Genomic DNA, 18,849 nt, shown 5'->3' with positions numbered 1-18,849 from the left:
TGCATACAAAAACATGTGCCATGCTCATGCTGTGAAGCTGTCAATTCTCCCCAAGGTTTAGTTCATAGGTTTACTGGACCGTAATTCCTGGGTTTTAGTTAGTTTTGTATCCTCAGGGCCTAATCCACAGCAGGCACCCAATAAATATTACTTGGATAAGTGAGCTTGAAATCAGTCAAAATCCTAAGTGAATTTTTCTAGGAACTAGCAAAGAAGTGATACCAAAATTCATTTTTAGACAGAAACAGGAAAGAATAGCTGGAAAAGAGGAGCTGAAGCAAACGAGGTCTACCAGGTTTAAAACACATTACAGATACAGTTAGGAAAACAGTGCGGTATTGCCGAGGGCATACACACATACCCAGAGCCAGAAATTAACGGAAGAGGAAAGAAAAAGAATTATATGTTTTTAAAAAGAGAAGCATTATAAAACAACAGAAAAGTGAAAAATCATTGTGTCTCCTGTTTCAGTAAAGAACATCTAACCACGCACCTGTTTTTTTCATCCCAAACATCATGGTGTTAAATATGTTTTCTTTTGGTGGGGGGAGGGAGGTAATTTACTTAATTTGTTTATTTTTAGAGGAGGTTCTGGGGATTGAACCCAGGACCTCCTGCATGCTAAGCACACACTCTACCAGTTGAGCCATCCCCTCCCCTCAGTTAAATACGGTTTCAGGTCAGTCTCCAATGCCCTCGTCTTAGCTCTGGCTGCCATGCTTCCTAACTAGCCTCCTTTCACCTTCTCCTCTTCCCCTTCCTCCACAACCCTAACTCCACCTGCTGCCAGAGTTGTCCTCCTAAAGCACCCACTTATCTCAACCTTCTGCATGAAGGGGCTCCCCAGTTCCACTGCAGTGGGCTTCAAACCATGATTCCCTCCCCACCTCCCCAAATTGGAACAGAAGCGTTTCTAATGCTGGCTTCCACCGTTGAGAACAAAAGCCAGTCAATACTGCCGTTTTCCAAAAACTGGTGTTCACAAGTCGTGGGTGGCCATGTATTTGAGTCCCGCCGTGCTGGGGTTCTTTGGAGAATGTTATTAATACTGGCATGTCCAAAAAAATGCAAAAGCAGTGAAAGTACTAAAAAGTTTATGAGAGGGGATGAACAAATATAATGAAAAGTAAAGATACTAAAAGTTACACTGTGAGAAATGATGCCTCACTAGACTTTCAGTGCATAGCAAAATTGCCTATGTGGGGGGAAGACGGCCATCTGTTTACACTAGGCAAAGAAAATTGAGTATATTGGGTTTTAAGGCTTTTTAAGGCTTGGAAGAACCAACTTCCTCCCTCTACTGGATGGAAATGCATCCAGGGACTTGTGAATTTAAATACAGTCATCCTGGACTTGAGAACACATGCATCTACACACAACCTTTCACTACCTAATTTGAAAATAAGAGCTGGATAGAGTTTTTCCACCATTAAGAATCAAATTTAGTTGTCTTTTTTCAATTTATAGACCAAAAAAAAATCAAATTAAAGAATACATTTTCAGGGTTTTCGTTTTCCCCTACTAAATTTTTGTTCCCTTTTGGAATTCTTCATCACCAATCAGCCCTACCTTCCTATTATCAAGATTGCTAAAGTGTCACATGTCGGAGAAGCCTTCAGGGAGCCCCATGCACATTTCAGAGACCCCACACCTGAGTCTGTTCCTCCTCTACCCTAGCACTCACCAGAGCTAGTGAAGGAGAAACACTTGGGTGTATTTCCCCAAGGTACAGCTGGGCGTGGGTTCAGGCGGCCACTCCAGCCCATGCATCTGAAAGTATCCAATGACCACATGAAATTCAAGTTAGTAGATGTGTAAATGTTCACACTGACAGGTGACAGGTAGCTGGTAGTTGCACAGAGGAATTTCTGTGCAATTCTGAACATTTATAAATTTAAATATTTGTTATTCATTCGAGCACCTGTTTATGTAGTCTACGATTTATGATTTAAACTCTTCAGGAGGCATAAATTTGGCTAACCCATGTGGAAGAACACTGAGAAACTACGGAAGAAATGCTAATGAAACATTCAAGGAGAGATCAAATTGACTACTAGACCAAAAGGCATCTCTGATAAGGAAGACACCTAAAAACAACTGAGGGAAAGGAGAGGAAGGGAGAAACATCTTAGGACTAATTAAAACGAAGTGGTCTTCGCAAATAATCAATAAGCTGTAATTAATGTGAAATAGCAAGACAGAGGAAACCAGTCTCACAACCTGGGGGACTAAGATGAACTGAACACTGTTTTCGTATCATTTGCTACAAATAGGCTCTACCTATTCAAAAACAGTGTCTTATATACATCACAGGGTCTGACTGTTGACAGAATCTGCTTTATCTTCTGAAACTTATATCAAATCTGCACTTAGTCATAGACATGCTCTCTCAAGATTCCATCACTGCTTTAAGTAACGTGTCTTAGAAGAAGAATATAGACTTGTTTATATGAAAACATATGAATAAATCAAGATACAGCATTAAAATATTTCATTATTAATACCTAAGATCAGCTAGAACAGGTACATTTGGCTATATTCAAATTATCTTTTTGTATGGCTATCTTCCCACTCAAGTTCCTAGGAATTGGTTATATTTTTAGTCCCAGCCGCTTGCACTTGACAGGTTCTCAATAGATATTCGTTGAACTGAACTGGTAACTGAACAATGAAATTGACAACCGAACAGTAATTCTATGACAATTAAATAAACAAGTGACACATACAGAAAACTTGAGCATACAAGGAAATACAAACGTAAGGAGAACGGCCACTTCAACCTTAGTGGAAAAAATTAAAATAAGAAGTCAATTTTTAGGAAGACAATGTCGGGTGCTACTGGGGTGAAGGCGAAACACAGCCTTCATCCTGTCGTGCATAATGACGGGCACTGCAGTGCGACACTGCCTGCTGTACCGTAAGCGAAAGATAGCGTCAACACATTAGAAGGCAATTTGGCAATACACTGACTATATAAATATTAATTTTCTACAAGTGTTGTGATTCTAAACTTCAGGTAATTCATCAAAAAAAATAATTTAGAGGGGAATGGCCATAATCATTAAAATAATGACTGGCCATGTCAAAACTAAGGGGAGACCTAGATGTCCCTCAGAAGGGATGAAAACCAGCTCAAGGCAGCAGAGCCAGTTGGAAGACCCTTGTGAGCCCAGGTGAAAAACAGGAAAGCTGGAGTGGGGGAGGCTATAGCTTAATGGTAGAATGCCTGCTTAGCATGCACGAGGTCCTGGGCTCAATCCCCAGTACTTCCATTAACAAATAAATAAATAAACCTAATTACCTCCCCCTCCAAAAATAAAAAATTAAAAAAAAAAAAATGAAAGCTTAAACTAAGGTCATTGCAAGAATGGCCACTGAGAGGCAGAAACCAAGTTAAAAGATACTCAGGAGGCAGAGCTGCCGGATCCTGGAGAGAGCCTGGATATAAAGAACACGGAAGAGGGTGGCTGGGCAGGGGTGGTGGCACTCAACACACTAGAGCAAGAGTCAGCAAACTCTTCCGCAAAAGGAACAGGCAGTAGATAGCTCTGGCCCTGCAGCCCATGCGCTCACCGCTAAAACAACTCCAGTTTGCTGCTGCAGCACATGGCCGTGTTCCAAGGAGCCTTTTTCACAAAACAGGCACTGGGCAGGACTTGGCCTGCAGGTCAAAGTTTGCCAACCCGTAGACTAGGGAATCCAGGCAAAGGAGGCCAATTTGAGGATGAACTTCATGAGTTCAATCTCAGCAGGACATTTAGGTGGAGATGTTCAGTCTAGGGATGGGGAGATGCCAGCGCCAGAGGCATAAAATTGAGAGTCGTCAGCACGAGGTGGCAGCTATGGGGCTGAGATCACCCAGGGGAGTGGTCTCAGAAGACAGGAGACAAGGACACTTCCCTGCCTGCATACAAGGGCAGCTGGGCAATGTCACTTCAGGTCACTATGGCCCTGGTAAGGCAGAAGCATTATAACCTAACTTCCCTTAACTACTTTAACCTAAAGATTTTAACTTGGGGCTTTTATTCCCTTTTTCAAGATTAATATCTTTCAAGTTTCAAACTCATAGATGAAAAAGAAAACTTCCCACTGGCTGGAAAATAAGGCAATTCTAAAATAAAGTGTCCATCAACTTGATGTCTTAATTTGAAATATTTTACACTCAAAACATACACAACATCATACTTGATATCATACGTGTTTACATAGTTTATGATTTTCGATTTAAACTCTTCAGGAGGCATAAATTTGGCTAACCCATGTGGAAGAACACTGAGAAACTACAGAAGAAATGCTAATGAAACATTCAAGGAGAGATCAAATTGACTACTAGACCGAAAGGCATCTCTGATAAGGAAGACACCTAAACACAACTGAGGGAAAGGAGAGGAAGAGAGAAACATCTTAGGACTAATTAAGTACGATGAATAGTGGTAAAAACAAATGTCTCATCCCGGTCCTAAGAAGAAATTCATTAGCAAAACACCACTGTCCAACTTTCACACCCAAAGAATTAGTCTCTAAACTAGAGGTCAAAGCAGGTAGCCCAAGACCAGGTAAGCTTGAAGATGTATTTCTTTGGTCTACACAGTGTTTTTTCCTTTTCCTTTTAGTTGCCAACATTTAAATAAAAGAAATCAGCATTCTGGAATATCATTAAACATGGGAAGATGCAACGCCACGGTACCCACATTCACTATGGCAACCAGCGGCTGGAGCCGAGAGCAATCATCCCCCTTAAACGAACATGTACTCACTAGTTCACTGCAGTCCTCATCATCCCCTGTTGTCTTACACCTATCTCCCACTTCACTTATTAATTTGACTTGATCTGGCACTTGAGTTTGTGACCCCTGCTTACAGAATGTAATTGTGATTTCCAACTTTTTGGAAAATGGGAGACATTATGCAAAGTAAAATTTCGGACTCTCTCAAACAGGAATTTACAGGTCCATAATCCGTTATCCATCCTTTGAAACCTACAAAACAAAGAGGGTTTTTTTTTGGTAACTCATTTGGCAACAAAATTGGACCTGAGTTAACATGAAGCTGTGTATAATCTTTAAAACACTATAGAAATATTGTGTATTTTGCTACAGAAATATTAACATGTTTGATTATGGGCTATTGCCCTAGACCCCACTGGAGAGATTATATAACAGCATGTGTGCAGTAATACTTTCCTTTAAAATCTGAAAAAATCTGATTTCTGAAACTTATCTTACCCCAGAAGTTTTGGATAAAGGGCCATGGTCATGTTATACTTTTACTATCTACGTTTAAGAAAACACACACACACACTTACAAAGCAGATAAGCGTGTAATAATATTTTTAAATGGATTTTTACTTCATTCATTACAAAGGTATCTGCCTACATTTGAGAAACATAAATAGAAATGATCTATGCAAAACCATCTGCAGTCTGACAAAAATGCCCAGTGCACATGCTGACTCTGGGCCCCTGTACCAGAGTGTTGAATCCCTTTGGGGGTAGGTGGGGTGGTCTGCTGTGTACACGCTGGGAATCACTGGCACACAGGTAATTCCATATTAGAGTAACATGCTGCCTCCACACTTGCTGTCTGTGTGAAAATGATGCTACAGCTATATGACCACATCCTTTTAGCGTTCTTTTTTGTCCCCAGTGAACAGTGAGTTTTCATTCACCTTTAAATACCCTGTTTGATATTCTAGAATTTCACAATAGGTAAAGTACATAATCAGGCCCCGAAGATAAGATTCAGAAGAAGCTGCAAAGAAAGCAGATTCCTTTCCACCCTTACTCTATGCTGAGGCCAGATGGAATCCACTCAGATAGACGCAAAGCCCAGCTTCTTCCCCTTTCTCGGAAATACTGTTTGGAGGAAATCAGTGTGAGTAAAATGAAGCAGCAGAGGTGAGGCATGTGGAACATGATGCTGGCAGAAGTAAGGAAATGGTCTGGGATGTGTCATGGGAGAGAGAGACACTGACTCCATGTGGCACCAGAGGACATCTCGGGGGTGCGTGGGACAGAGGTATTTTGACTCATCTTGAGAATTAGCACTGCCCGGGCGGAATGGAAAAAGGTCATCAGGGAGGGTCAGGGAAGAATGTAACAGAATAAAACAAGCCAGGAAGGGGCTGAGGGGAACTGGATGGCTAATGCCGCACCCGGATGGGACAGCTGCTACTCTGCCACCCCTACCTGGACTCGGGAGGACAGAGGCACTGCCGGGTCCTCCAAGATTTTAGATTTTAGAAGAAGCTGGAAATCCAGGTTTTCGTGTGAAAACGCCTCATTTTAAATATGAGCCAATGGCTGTTAAAAGTAAATAAATACGGAGTAGGCCAAAGAGAACACATCTGTGGCCTGCAAGCAGTGCGGATCTTTGGTTGTCATAATTCACATATCCACACCCTGGAAGGACTAGAACAGTTTCTCAGCCTCAGGAGTCCTGGCATTTGGGACCAGGTGATTCCGTGTTGTGAGGCTGTCAGGGGCACTGTGGGACGTTCCGCAGCCTCCCTGGCCTCTATCTCCCCGATGCCTGTAACAGCCCTCCCCCAACCATGTCACAACAATCAAAAAATGTCTCCAGACGTTGTCAAATGTCCCCTGGGGGGCAAAACCACACCTGGTAAGAGCCACTGGACTAGATCAACATCCAGCTCTCGGCCTCCAGGACTTTATGAAAGCACTGCTCATGACTCAAACAAGGGGTTTCTCATGTAAGACTTGCCCACATGAAGTACGGAATTATAGCTGCTTTGAAATCAGAAACCGGGGTGTGAAGGCACAGCTCTGTCATTTGCTAGCTTGATGACCTCTCTGAGTTCTGGCTTCCTCATCCTTAAGTCAGGAACAAATAACATCACCTCTTAGAGCTGCTGCAAGAATGCAGTGAGATAATTTATGCAAAGCACTGAGCCCCAGCAGCTTAACAGGCACCAAAGACCATTAATCCTCCCCTGGAGAAAAGGCAGCCCAGACTCTGCAGTCGGGAGCCCACAGGATCCAGAGTCAGAAGCCATGGGCCCAAGGGGAGCCCGGGCCACCTAGGAGCTGTGCGAACCTGGCAGATCATTTCCCCTCCTTTATAAAACAGAAACGACAATCGCCAGTAGGTGAGAACCACGCCGGCTGCTTTGGTTCAGCACTTGGCGCACGAAGCCAGCTGGAGCAGCGTCAGTGATTAGTACCATCAAACCTTTCACAGCTTTCTGTAAGGGGAAGGACGAGCTCTTCAATAAACCCCGAGACCCAAGAATGCAGTGACACTGGGGCAAGGCACAGGGGACAAGAGTAATAACAACAGGGACCCTCAACCTCTAGGTCCTTCTAGACAAGCAGTTGCCAGCTGGTCACCCACAGGCCAAATCTGGCCACTGATGTGCTGTTTAGCCCCCTGTAGTGTCATGGTGATTATTTAATTTGCATTTAATGCCATCTGACTTTCATTAAAATCCAGATTTCAGGCTTTTCTGCAAAGCTGCAAAGGTTGAGTCATGCTGGGTCCATCCTGACACATGCCCCTTTGGTGAGACAATAATCATGCGCTGGGTGAGGGGTGGCGGAGAGGCCCCCCAGACCTCACCTGGCCTAAGTCACCCATTTATTTTACCAGCCCAGACCCTTTAGGCATTTGAGTTTGTAGCTTTGGCTTATCTAAAGATAACTATCTGGGAAAGCATTTGAACCTCCAGGGCGTACTTCAAATAAGGCAGAAACCAACACCCACTGGGACACTCCCTCCCTGGGCCTCACCTGGGTAATAGCTCTCTGGGTTAGGCCCTCAGATTCCTTTTCTCCTGGACACTTCAACCTCATAACTAAACCATCTCCTCACTCTGTATACACCTTCCTTCGTTCAGGGCATCACCTCCCCCAAAGTAACACCTGTGTCCAGTGGATTATCTGCATCAAGGATTTTCAGAAAACAAAATAGCTTTCTTTTTACCCAGACTACCAAATACTCAACATGATGTTTCTGTCTCCTGACCGTACTCTGGTTTCCCCTGGGGTGCCTGCGCTCCCCAACTCTTAGTCCCGTGATTTAGGTGGGGTTGATGCTGTACCCATTTGCAGGCAAAAGCATGCGACCCAGGCAGAAGCACTCAGAGTCAGTCTTGGGGCTTTGGCAACAGTGCCTGGGAGAAAAGCATTCTCTGTCCCTCTGGGACAGGAGCTGAGGAGGATGGACAATGGGGGCGGGGGAGTGGGGTGTGGGTCAAGCCTGTCTAAAGAGTGGAGCCTCTGGAAACAGCCCAGTCTGTGGCCAAGCTCCTTTTGGATTCTTTTGGTCACATTTAATTCCCATCTTCATTTAAGGCAGTTAGAATTGGGTTTTCTTACAATCCAAAGAGACCTCATCAATACCAGAGAAATTTAAAAGATATGCTTGAACATGGAAACAAAGCCAAAAGGCTTTGCTCAAATTTTCACCTGTCTTTTTGTTACCTCCCTCTATTCAATAAGAACTAGCATGAGCCACCCCTCTACAAGCATTTATCTCATGATATATAATTATTTCTTTGCTAGCCTGTCTCTTCCACAAATCTGTTGAGCTCCCTCGGGGCAGAAAGTGTGTCCTATTCACGTCTGGCTCTTGCACGATGGCGCACACTTTGGGCCGAACAAGTGTCTGTTGAATGCATGAATCCACGGAAGGCAGGGGGACAAAAGGACCCATCCTAATTCTCTTCTTTGCAACACCCGTACCCGGAGACCACCTCATAAGCCTTGCCCCTGTGGTACGCAAAGTGTCTTCTGAAACAGACTCACCGACCCACTGTAAATAAACTGCATCATGAGAACTCACTCCTTCCAGCCATTACTAATTCTCCCACGAGTCCATCTCATGGAACCTCGCCGCGGGGTTACCCACAAGGTGCTCATTCTGGGAAGAAAATACTTCCTTGCAAGATGCCACCTACAACTCTATGAATTGGTAGTACACACTGTGCACAAGCCGTTCACACATATAACTTCACTCACTATAATTGAGTTTTTCGGGGGGAGAGGGGAGGACCCCTTCTTTGCTTTCTAGCCTTCATTTTGACCCAAATACATCCAGAATCCTGATTCTGATACCTGGCAACCATCTGCTTCTGCCCAATAACAATTGCAGGCTCCCTCCTGCCTCCATTTTCCCTCCCTAATCCTTTACAATTAATTAAGTAGAAGGAAATACAAATATGTCTAAGAAATCAACAGCCGTAAAACAACAGCTTCCCCACTAAAAACAGTTTTGACTTTAGGTGCATAATTGCCACACCCTTAATAGCTCTGTAATAGCTGTCGCTTCCACTGCATCAAGCAATAAAGATTTTCAAACAGTCAAAGGTCAGGGCCAGAATTATACTCCTAGGATGAATCACAGCATTTACTCTATCCAATTCTCGTTTTCCCATACTTGGGCCCACACCACCAGGGCAGTCGAGGAACAACTGGATTTACACGAATTTAACAGTATTTACTGAGCATCTACCATGTGATAAGAACCACAGCGGACTCTGGGAATCAAGAGAGAAAGTGTAAAAACTCTCAAAGCATTCAGTCTAAAGGGGGACACTGGCAAGTAAAGACACAATTCCATTATGGAAAAACAGGAATTATGAAAGCACCCAGCAGGGCACATCCAATCTATGTTGGAGCATCAGAGAGGTCTTTGAGAGACAGAGACCTTTACAGGGAGAACTGGAGAATGAACAGGAGGTGGCCTAGGGCAGGTGCAGTGAAAGAGGCTTCCAACAGTTCCAGGTAGAGGCTAATTAATATGTAAGAAAGCACAGCCTCCTCTGGAAACTGAAAGGAGGCAAGTATGGCTGGAATTTAAAAGTGTAAAGAGAGATGCTGCTACAGAGGAAGCAGGGCCAAGAGACACTGGACGGCTTTGGAGCTTTTAAAGCCTCTGAACTGTTCAAAAAAAAAAAAAAAAAAACCAGTTGCCTGATACAAGGTACAAACAGGCCAAAATGACTCTGACAAATGCATCTTGACATTCACTAAATATTGATTCCACCATGCATGTTACTGAGAACACTAAGGGGGTAGGAAACTGCCAAGGAATTATCTTGTCATTCATTTACAGATTCTTGGTTGAAACATCAGCTGTCACTACTACTCTGTATACCTTCCTCTCAAAACTATTTCTATCCTTTTCCCACAAATACCTGAAAAGCAGGCACTTCTAGGGTTTAGCAGATAGGGATTAACTCTGAAAATAGGATAAATGCACACCAAGCTAATAGGGTGAGGGTACCAAAAAAATTAAACAACAGAACTAAGCAAAAAGTTGAGGGAAACGAAACAGTAAAAAGCAAATTTGGAAAACGCAGGAGGAAGTAAAAGTATTTTCATACACACACACAAAAAAGAAGTGTCCCACGTGCTCTGGCCAAACCAAAGTCCCCCTTTGACTCAAGTGCTGAGAAAAGAAGCGAAAGCTGTAAAAAAATTCCCACTTTCAGATCTCATCAGAGAATTAACAGCAAAATCGGTACCACAGAGCTAACTAGCCCTGGAAGACCTTGAAATATTTGCTCCAGACAATACAGCACAGGACAGTCACCTCCAGAAGCTCTCCAAACCACAAACCATTCCTCTCTTTCAAAAGCCTGAACATCCACAACCTCTGGTCTCTCCTGTCATTTCATGATCAATGCCAAGTTTCCCAAATAAACTTAGAAAGGATGGGCCTCCAAACCCAAAGTGAGAAGACCTGTTTGTTTTTTTTAAAGATCATTTCTTTTTTAACTGGCGCTAGGCATTTGCAGAATCCTTTTCTCCCACTTTCAAATTTCTAAATGTCAAGCACTCCAGCTCACATTCGCCCCTGGTTAGGAGACGGCACCACCTCTCAGCTGCCGCCTCAAAGAGCGTTCAGAAACTCTCTGGGCAGATCCGCTGGGCTTTACTAACCCTTTACTTTTTTGCCATCATGCACTTGTAAGCGAAAGCTTTGCCGCAGCGGGGCAACCCGGAAAGGCTGAGCATGCCGCCCCCCAAACCCGGCAGCCTCGGACACAACACTCCTGGGAGGTGCAGCCCCAGGCGGCGGGCCTGGGCCGGCTGGATCTCGGGGCGGGGGGGGGGGGAGGAAGGGACAGAGGGCCGGTCCAGCGCCCTGAGGGCGATGCTCCGCCGGGCGGGGACGCGGGGCAGTGGGGACCCCGAGGGGTGGGAGCGGGGAGGCGCGGCCCGCCCAGCCGGTCTCCGGGGGGCCAAGCGGCGGTCTGGAGCCGGGCGCCAGGCCGCGGCGTGGCGCAGCCCCCGGCCCCCAGCCCCGCGGGCCTCGGGCGAGGCGGCGGCCGGCCCCGGGGCGACCGGGCCCAAGAAGGAGCCGGTCCGCCCCCCGCCCGCGGCGCCCGGCCCCCGGCCCCCGGCCCGCGCGTCCCCCCGCGGGCCCGGCGCGGTGCACTCGCCTGCCCACGGTCTGGTTGGCCAGCTGCTTCATGCGGTTGAACTGCTTCTTCATGGCGGCGGCGGCGGCGGCGGCCCGCGGGGCTCGGGCCGGGCAGGACAGGGGACGGCCTGGCGGCTCCTACATCGCTTCCCAGCCGAGGCGGCAGCGGCGGCGGCAGCTCCCCAGGCCGGCGGCCCCGCCCTCGCCGCGTCACTTCCAGCGGCGCCGCCCGCCGGGCCGGCCGGGTCGGGTCCGACGAGGAGGGCCAGGCCCAGGGCAGAGGCCTGGCTGCGCGCCGCCCGGCCCTTCCCCCCGGGTCGCTCCCCGTGCCTCACGAGGAGCGGCCGCTCAGGGCCTCGCGGTCCCCTAGGACCTCGGCGTGCTTTCGCTCAGCGATCACCCGCTCGAGTGATATTTAACTCCCTTCCCAGACTAGGTCTCAAACACACGGTGAAAAAAGCAGACACAAAGAAAGTAGATGGTGCAACACCCCCGTCTATGGCGTCTGATAACCGCCAAAATCCATCCTCAGGGCTAGACACCGAAGCCGGGCTTGCTGGGGAAGGAGGGCCGAGGTGGAACCAGAAAGGACACATGGGAGCTTTGGGGCAATGGAAGTGTTCAGTGTCTTTAACTAGGGCCGTGCTTAAGTGCAGGTGGAGGTACTTTGGAGACGGCGCCTTCACAGCCGCTGTCATGGTGGCCGGCGGCATCCAGGAGGTCGGGATGGCGTGTGACACTGGGACAGTCAAGGAAGCTGGGGGAGAAGGGCCTAACCCCGGTGCTGGGAAGACGTGTGGACGGGCAGAAAGGCCCGAGGAGAGACAGGTCATTGGAGACAGGACCTTCGTTAGGTCCCACACCAGGCCTGGGTGCTGCGAGGCAGGGTGGAGTGTTGAGGGGCTCCTGTGCTCCGCCGTTGCCTAGAAACCCCTCATTGTGATTTGATTCTTAGCTTTGCGCTGGCTGCAATTCAGGGACAGTTCGCGGGATTGTCCTACTGTGCTGGACGCTTTTCGCGGAGCGGACCAGGTCAGTTCTATGACCCGCAGCAATGTCCTCCTGGTTTAGTGGCCTTAGCTCCGGCCTAGGCCACTCCCTGGGGCAAGTGGGTGGTAGTGTAGCATCTTTCACTGGACACATCACTAATGTGTTGAGGAAAGGAAGTGAAAAGGTAGAAGTACCTGAATCTAAGACGAAGGAGGTTGAAGACTCTCAGTCAATTTTAAAATCAGAGAATGAGAGACTTAAAACTCTTTATAGTGATCTAGAGGAGAAGTATGAAGCCTCAGAGCTTCAAATAAGACAGCAGACTACTAGTTACAGACATCAATTACAACAGAAGGATGTAGATATCAAACTCCTTACAGCAAGACAGATAGCGCTAAAGGATCAACTGCTGAAGCTGCAGTCAGTCTCGCGGTCAGTAGACCCTGAAGCTGGCTCTGTACCCCCAGTCACTTTACCACCTCCACTGGGTTATGATACCAATGACCATGCTTTAGCTGTCCGGAATAATGATATGGACTTTGCTGACCTAATTTGGTCACAACAAGAAATAAATAGATTGTCAAATAAAGTCTTAAGACTTGAGGCTGATGTCAACCACTGGAGACACATTGCCGAAAAGTTCACAGTGCAGGGAGCAGAGAGCCTTGACCAAAATGAAATCTGCAAACTGCAAAATACCATAAAGGAACTTGAACAAAATCGATACAAGGAAATTGATGACCATCAACTTGAAATAGTGACAATGCAGAATGTTCATCAACAGAAACTGGCAGAAGTAAGTCGTAGCCATCGACAGAAATGTAGAGACTATGAAGAAAGGATTGGAGAACTGGAAAATCTGTTACTGCAGGGGGGCTCCGGAATTGGACCAACTCATGAATTTCAAATTCATGACATGCAGAAAGCTATTCAAATTCTACAAGCTGAAAAGGAAGAGTCCACCAAGAAAATCAAAGAACTTGAGGATAGAATGAAATACATCAATGGAAAATCATCTGTAGAGAGTGAAAGAGATGTTTTAAGGAGGGAACAAGACCGGATAAATGAAGAAAATAAGGAAAGAACTGAAGAGGATGAATTGCAACCTTACGTTATGAAGCAGAGTGACGCCATGACAGCAAAGGAACAAGTGCTTCCACCAAGTACATCAATGGAGGAAGTGTTCAGAGAGCAGCAAGCACTGTCGGATGCTGAAAACGAACCAATGAGACTGAGCAGCTTAAGCCAGGATAACGATGTCATCGAACACAACCTGAAACTTCAGGAACGAGTCCAAGTTCTAGAAAAAGAAAATTCACAGCTAAGTCAAGAAAAGGAAGAACTTCAACGATCACTTGTCAAATTGAGCAACGATTATGAAGTAATTAAAAGTACAGCTACAAGAGATATGAATTCTGGTTCAAAAGTACATGATTTAAGATGTGACTTGGAAGGCAAGGAAGGACAACTCAATCAGAGTACTACTAAGAAGGAATTACTGACACCTGAATTAGGAGAGTTGGATGAGAAGAAACAAGAAACTGCAGAGCACGTGGTTTTGATGAAAGATCAGCGATCAGAACAACAAAATGAAGGAGATGGTGTCATCCAAAAACTAAAGCAAGAGCTTGAGGAAGAAAAAAGGAGAGTCCGTCAACTTGAAGATGATCAGATGAACATTACTAAAGAGTTGGATATGCAAAAAGAAAGGTTAATTCAAAGTGAATTAGCTGCTAATGATTTGCTTTTAACCAAGCAGAAGCTTGAGGACAAAGTAGAAGATTTATTACATCAGCTAAACCAGTCACAAGACTGTAATGTCGACATCCAGAAAGAGAACTGTCAACTTAAGGAAGTTATTAAAGAAAACGAGAAGGAACTTTCAAGAATCAAGAATGAATTTGCCCAGTCTCTTAATCAAGACACTAATGTGAAGGTTGACTCACTTAAAGAACAGGAGGCCGAAGTTAGAAACTTAAGGCAAAATCTTTCCAAAATGCAAAAGCTCAATGTCAACTTAAGCAAAGTGGCTTTTGATCTCAAAATGGAAAATGAAAAGTTGGTTTTGGCACTTGAAGATGTAAGACGTCAGTGGGAAGAATCTATTGTTGGTAACACTCAGAAGTCTCTGGGGAAAAACACTCTAGTGGAGGCTTTAAAAATGGAAAAAGGACAGTCAGAAGCAGAATTGTGTCAGGCTGAAAAGAGGCTGTTGGAAGAAACGAGGAAGAACAAGCAAATGATTGAAGAATTGTCAAATACACATCACCCAGATAGCTCTGCCTTACACCTGGAGCAGGAGTGTTTAATTCAACTCAGTCAAGAGAAAGATTCTGAAATAGCAGAACTCAAGAATATTGAGCAGATAATTGCTGACCATAAAGAAACTCAGGCAATGCTGTCATCTTGTTTAGAAGAGCAGGAGCAATTGAAACAACTTATAGAAGAGAAAGAAACTTTTATTGAAAAACTGCAAGGAAGTTCAGATCCTTGGGAGGAATTAGAGAAATATACTCAAGGCTTAAGAAAAATGGAACTGCTACAGCAAACCATCGAAGAAAAAGACACAAGTCTTGCATCCATGAAAGAAGAAAACAGTCATCTGAAAGAGGAACTGGAACGACTGAGAGAAGACAGTCAAACCGAATCTACGATTAACCCTAACATGCTAGACGCTATTACGGATCTAGACTCTGAGAGCTCTCCATCAAGTGTCATGAAAGGCAACCTTAAGAAGAAAATAAAACATGATCAAAAGATAACTGAAGATCAAAACCAGACTAAGATGCAAAAGCGTCAGTCTTTACAAGAGCAGAAACAGGAAATGGATGGTCTTCAAAGCCAACAGGAGCAAATGAATATTAAACATACTCAGCTCTTTACAGCCAGAGGGGAGGAGACTGAGAATTTACAAAATACAATTGAACAAATCAAAACCCAGTTACCCGAAAAATCCCAGCACATGCCAACAGAACATTTGGGTGTTTTTCAAGTAACAAAAATTCAGAGTCTTAATATAGAAAACGGAACTGAAAAGCATGACTTTTCTAAAGCTGATGCCGAAAGATTAGTAGGACTAAAAGAACAAAAATTAGAGATTCAACTTCTAACTGAAAAGAATATCTGTTTAATTGAACAGATTGATCAGCTCTCCAAAACTGAGGTTGGTAAACTAACCCAGCTTATCCAGCAAAAAGATTTGGAGATACAGTGTCTTCATACCAAAATATCTTCAGCTTCCTATACCCAAGACAATGGGTGTCTTCAGCAGCAACTGCAAATGTATGCATTGGAAAGAGAACAAATACTAGCTGTTTTAGACGAGAAGATTAAGGAAAATAGCCTTCTTAAAAGGGAAAACTTCAGAATGGTGGATATCATTATGGGCAAAGAGGCAGATCTTGAGAAGCTCCGAGATGCAAATATGAAACTACCCCCTAGAGCTGAAAGCAGTGATCAGGATATGTGTAGAGAAACTATTCGGAATTTATCCCACATCATTCGAGAAAGAGACATTGAAATGGATGCACTGAATCAGAAATGTCAGACATTATTGACAGTTCTGCAGAATTCCAGCAGTGGTAATGAGGTTAATGGTGTTAAGATTAATCAGTTTGAGGAGCTTCTACGGGAACGGGAACAATTAAAGCAACACGTTTCAATAATGGAAGAATGGAAACAGCACGTGGTGGCCACGGTACAAAATATGCAGCGTGGGTCAACCCATCTTCAGAACGAGCTTCAACAACTTCAGGCACGGGTTTTCATGGACAGTGATAATAAATCTCAACTACAGATGAGCTATACTGACCTGATCAAAAATTATGAAGAGAACAAAACCCAACTCAAAAACTTGGAGATACAAGTTGCACAAATGCAGCTCAGCCTAGAGCAGCTTTGCAATGCCAAGGCTCTTCTACTAGGGAAACCTGAACTGACCTTACCGCAGCCCTCCACCGAATCGCCTCCTTCCGAGTCAGCTGCCTCTCTTCAGGCAGTTAAGTCTGATGGATCCAGTGAGTCTTCAAAGCTGCTCCAAGGAGAGATAGAAGAGTTAAGAAAATCAACAAAGGAAAAAGATGCAGCAATTAGAACCCTCCAGGAGGATAACCAGAGACTGTGTGAGTCCATTGCGGCCGCCTCAGAACTCGACAGAAAACAGCATGAAGAAAGGGATTCCAAACTTCAGCAGCTCCGGGAGAAACAGGATGACTTACAAAACTTACTCCAGGAAAGAGAGCTCTTGCTCAAAGCCAAAAGTGATGAATTACTTTCTGTAAGTGAAGACTTCACTAATGAAGTGAGTGAAAATGAAATTTTGAGGCAGGCGGTAATCAACCTGAAGGAGAGAGTCGCCAGTTTGGAAGTGGATATTTGTAAACTCAAAGAGGCCAATGAAAAAATAGTACAAACATGGAGGGAAAAGGAAACAGAAAATCAAGCACTACAACAGACAAACATGCGGCTTTCTATGATGCGGAGAGAGGAACGGTTGAAATTTGTGGCCATGAAGGAAAAACCTCTTGCCTTGGAGCAACTATTGAAAGAAAATGAACAAGGCAAGAATGGGGAATTAAATCAACTTTTGCATGCAGTGACATCAATGCAAGAAAAGACACTTATTTTTCAACAGGAGAGAGATGAAGTCATGTTGGCACTGAAACAGAAACAGATGGAAAACTGTGCCCTCCAGAGTGAGGTTCAACATTTACACAACAAAGAACTACATTTGAAGCAGGATCTAGAGCGAGCCCATCGCCTGGCTTTGGAATCCAAAGAGTCTCATAACCGCAAAGCCTTAGCTGCAGAAGACAGAGCAGCTCAACTCAGAATGAAAGCGAAGGCACTGGAGGAAAAGCTCCTTCTGTCTTCTAATGCAATGGAAGATGCACGCCAACGAGCCTGCTTGCGGATGGAGTCATTGAAGGAACAACTGAATGTTGTCACCAGGCAAAAAGATGACATTTCACAACAGCTCTGTGCGTCCCAAGAACAAGAAAAACAGTATGCACAAGCACTAGCTAATCTGAAGATGGAATTTGCTGAATGGATGGAAAAGGCAGACGATCTAGAAGGGAAACTGCAGAAGACAAAAGCTGTCTTGAATCTGAAGGAAGAAGAAATTAAAGTTTTGACAAAACAAAATGAGGTCCAACGGGAAGTGCTAGATGATGTGCAAAGGAAACTGCTGGACTTAGTAAGTAAAGCAGAAGAAAAAGTCGACAAAAGCTTAGTGAGGAAGCTCTTGATGGAGTATTTTCAAACACCCAGACCTCAACGCCATGAAGTGTTAGAACTACTGGGAAACACTCTGGGCATAAAAAGGGAAGAAATGGAGCTGGTTTTTAAGGAAGAGCAAGGCGGTGGTACCAGATGGATGACTAGGTGGCTTGGGTCGAAGAGTGTCCCCAACACACCTCCAAGACCAAATCAACAATTTATGCCTAAGAATTCTTTTTCAGAACTTTTTGCTCAATTTCTAGAAACAGAATCTCACTCTACTGGTCCACCATCAAAAGCGTCTACTGAAGACACAAAGACTCCCAGTTCACCGGGAAGGAAACAACTGGCTAAAAATGCCCCACCAAGTCTTACAACGACCCTAGGAGCCGCACCCAAAACACCCAGTGTGAATCACTGCTCCACTGCTGTTTCACTTATTAACCCACCTGGACCTACAACCGATGGATCGGAGCATCTTCTTTTAAATGCTGTCACTGATGTTCTGCCCACATACACACCTTTGCTGCTGTCACCTGGCAAGAGCGCTGGAGTTGTGCCGAAAGACCTTTCAAAGCAGTAGATGCTTCTTCAGCCAGAGATGAGACAGTCCTAAAGAAACCGGGCACTACATTTGTGTACCTCACCACAACATGGCCTTAAAAAAAATAAGGCCATGTATTTGTTTTCAGTTTTACTTTGTTTAATAAAAATATTAATACTTAAAAAAAAAGTGTGTTGTAAGGACTTAGAAGATATTCCCCAAACTTAAAACAGTGGTTACTCCTTGTGAGAATGGGCTTTGGTGGGATGGGTGGCTGTAGTCAAAGGATACTTCAAATATTGTTTGTAAAGCTTTAATTTTTTTTTGCAAAGACCAGGTGTCTATGTATACCTTGGGTAATTAAAACATTAACTTGTGTTAATGTTCAAAATTATGGTAGACACACGGGTACACTCCTTGGATAAGAAAAAAGGCAAACAGCACAAAAGTACAAGATGCCTAAAATTTTCAAAAATGGAAGTTCAATCCTCCTGGCTAAATCCCAGTCCTCTTTCCATTGCCTGGAAAACCATTCCATTGGTAGCCTGTACCCTCTCAGGCCTTTTAGAAATATATGTATATTTGTATATATGGAAGTATATTATTCTGACTTGCTTTTAAAAAAAGAAAATCACTACACTTTAGCAATCCTTCCAAAGGTGAATGAACTTCATCTTATTCTTTTTTAAAACAGCAGTTTGTAGTGG

At 44.6% G+C, this 18,849-nt stretch overlaps 2 protein-coding genes across 2 annotated transcripts in view; one reads left to right on the top strand and one right to left on the bottom strand.

Annotated features, from left to right (window-relative positions):
* ARHGAP17 (Rho GTPase activating protein 17) overlaps positions 1-11,599 on the bottom strand; it is a 77,742-nt gene extending 66,143 nt beyond the window's left edge. Inside the window, 1 exon segment of the mRNA XM_032460832.1 lies at positions 11,408-11,599. Coding sequence (XP_032316723.1) covers positions 11,408-11,460 — 53 coding nt within the window. The 5' untranslated portion in view covers positions 11,461-11,599.
* An 843-nt stretch (positions 11,600-12,442) lies between these two features.
* Positions 12,443-18,181, top strand: LOC102514962 (thyroid receptor-interacting protein 11-like). The gene has a single exon (XM_032460830.1). The coding sequence runs from the start codon at positions 12,443-12,445 to the stop codon at positions 18,179-18,181; it is 5,739 nt and encodes a 1,912-aa protein (XP_032316721.1).
* Positions 18,182-18,849: the final 668 nt, after the last annotated feature.

The sequence above is a fragment of the Camelus ferus genome, chromosome 18, assembly GCF_009834535.1.
Source record: "Camelus ferus isolate YT-003-E chromosome 18, BCGSAC_Cfer_1.0, whole genome shotgun sequence".
Taxonomy (NCBI): domain Eukaryota; kingdom Metazoa; phylum Chordata; class Mammalia; order Artiodactyla; family Camelidae; genus Camelus; species Camelus ferus.
Note: the sequence above shows the minus strand (reverse complement) of the source record. Positions and strands in the feature narration are given on the sequence as shown.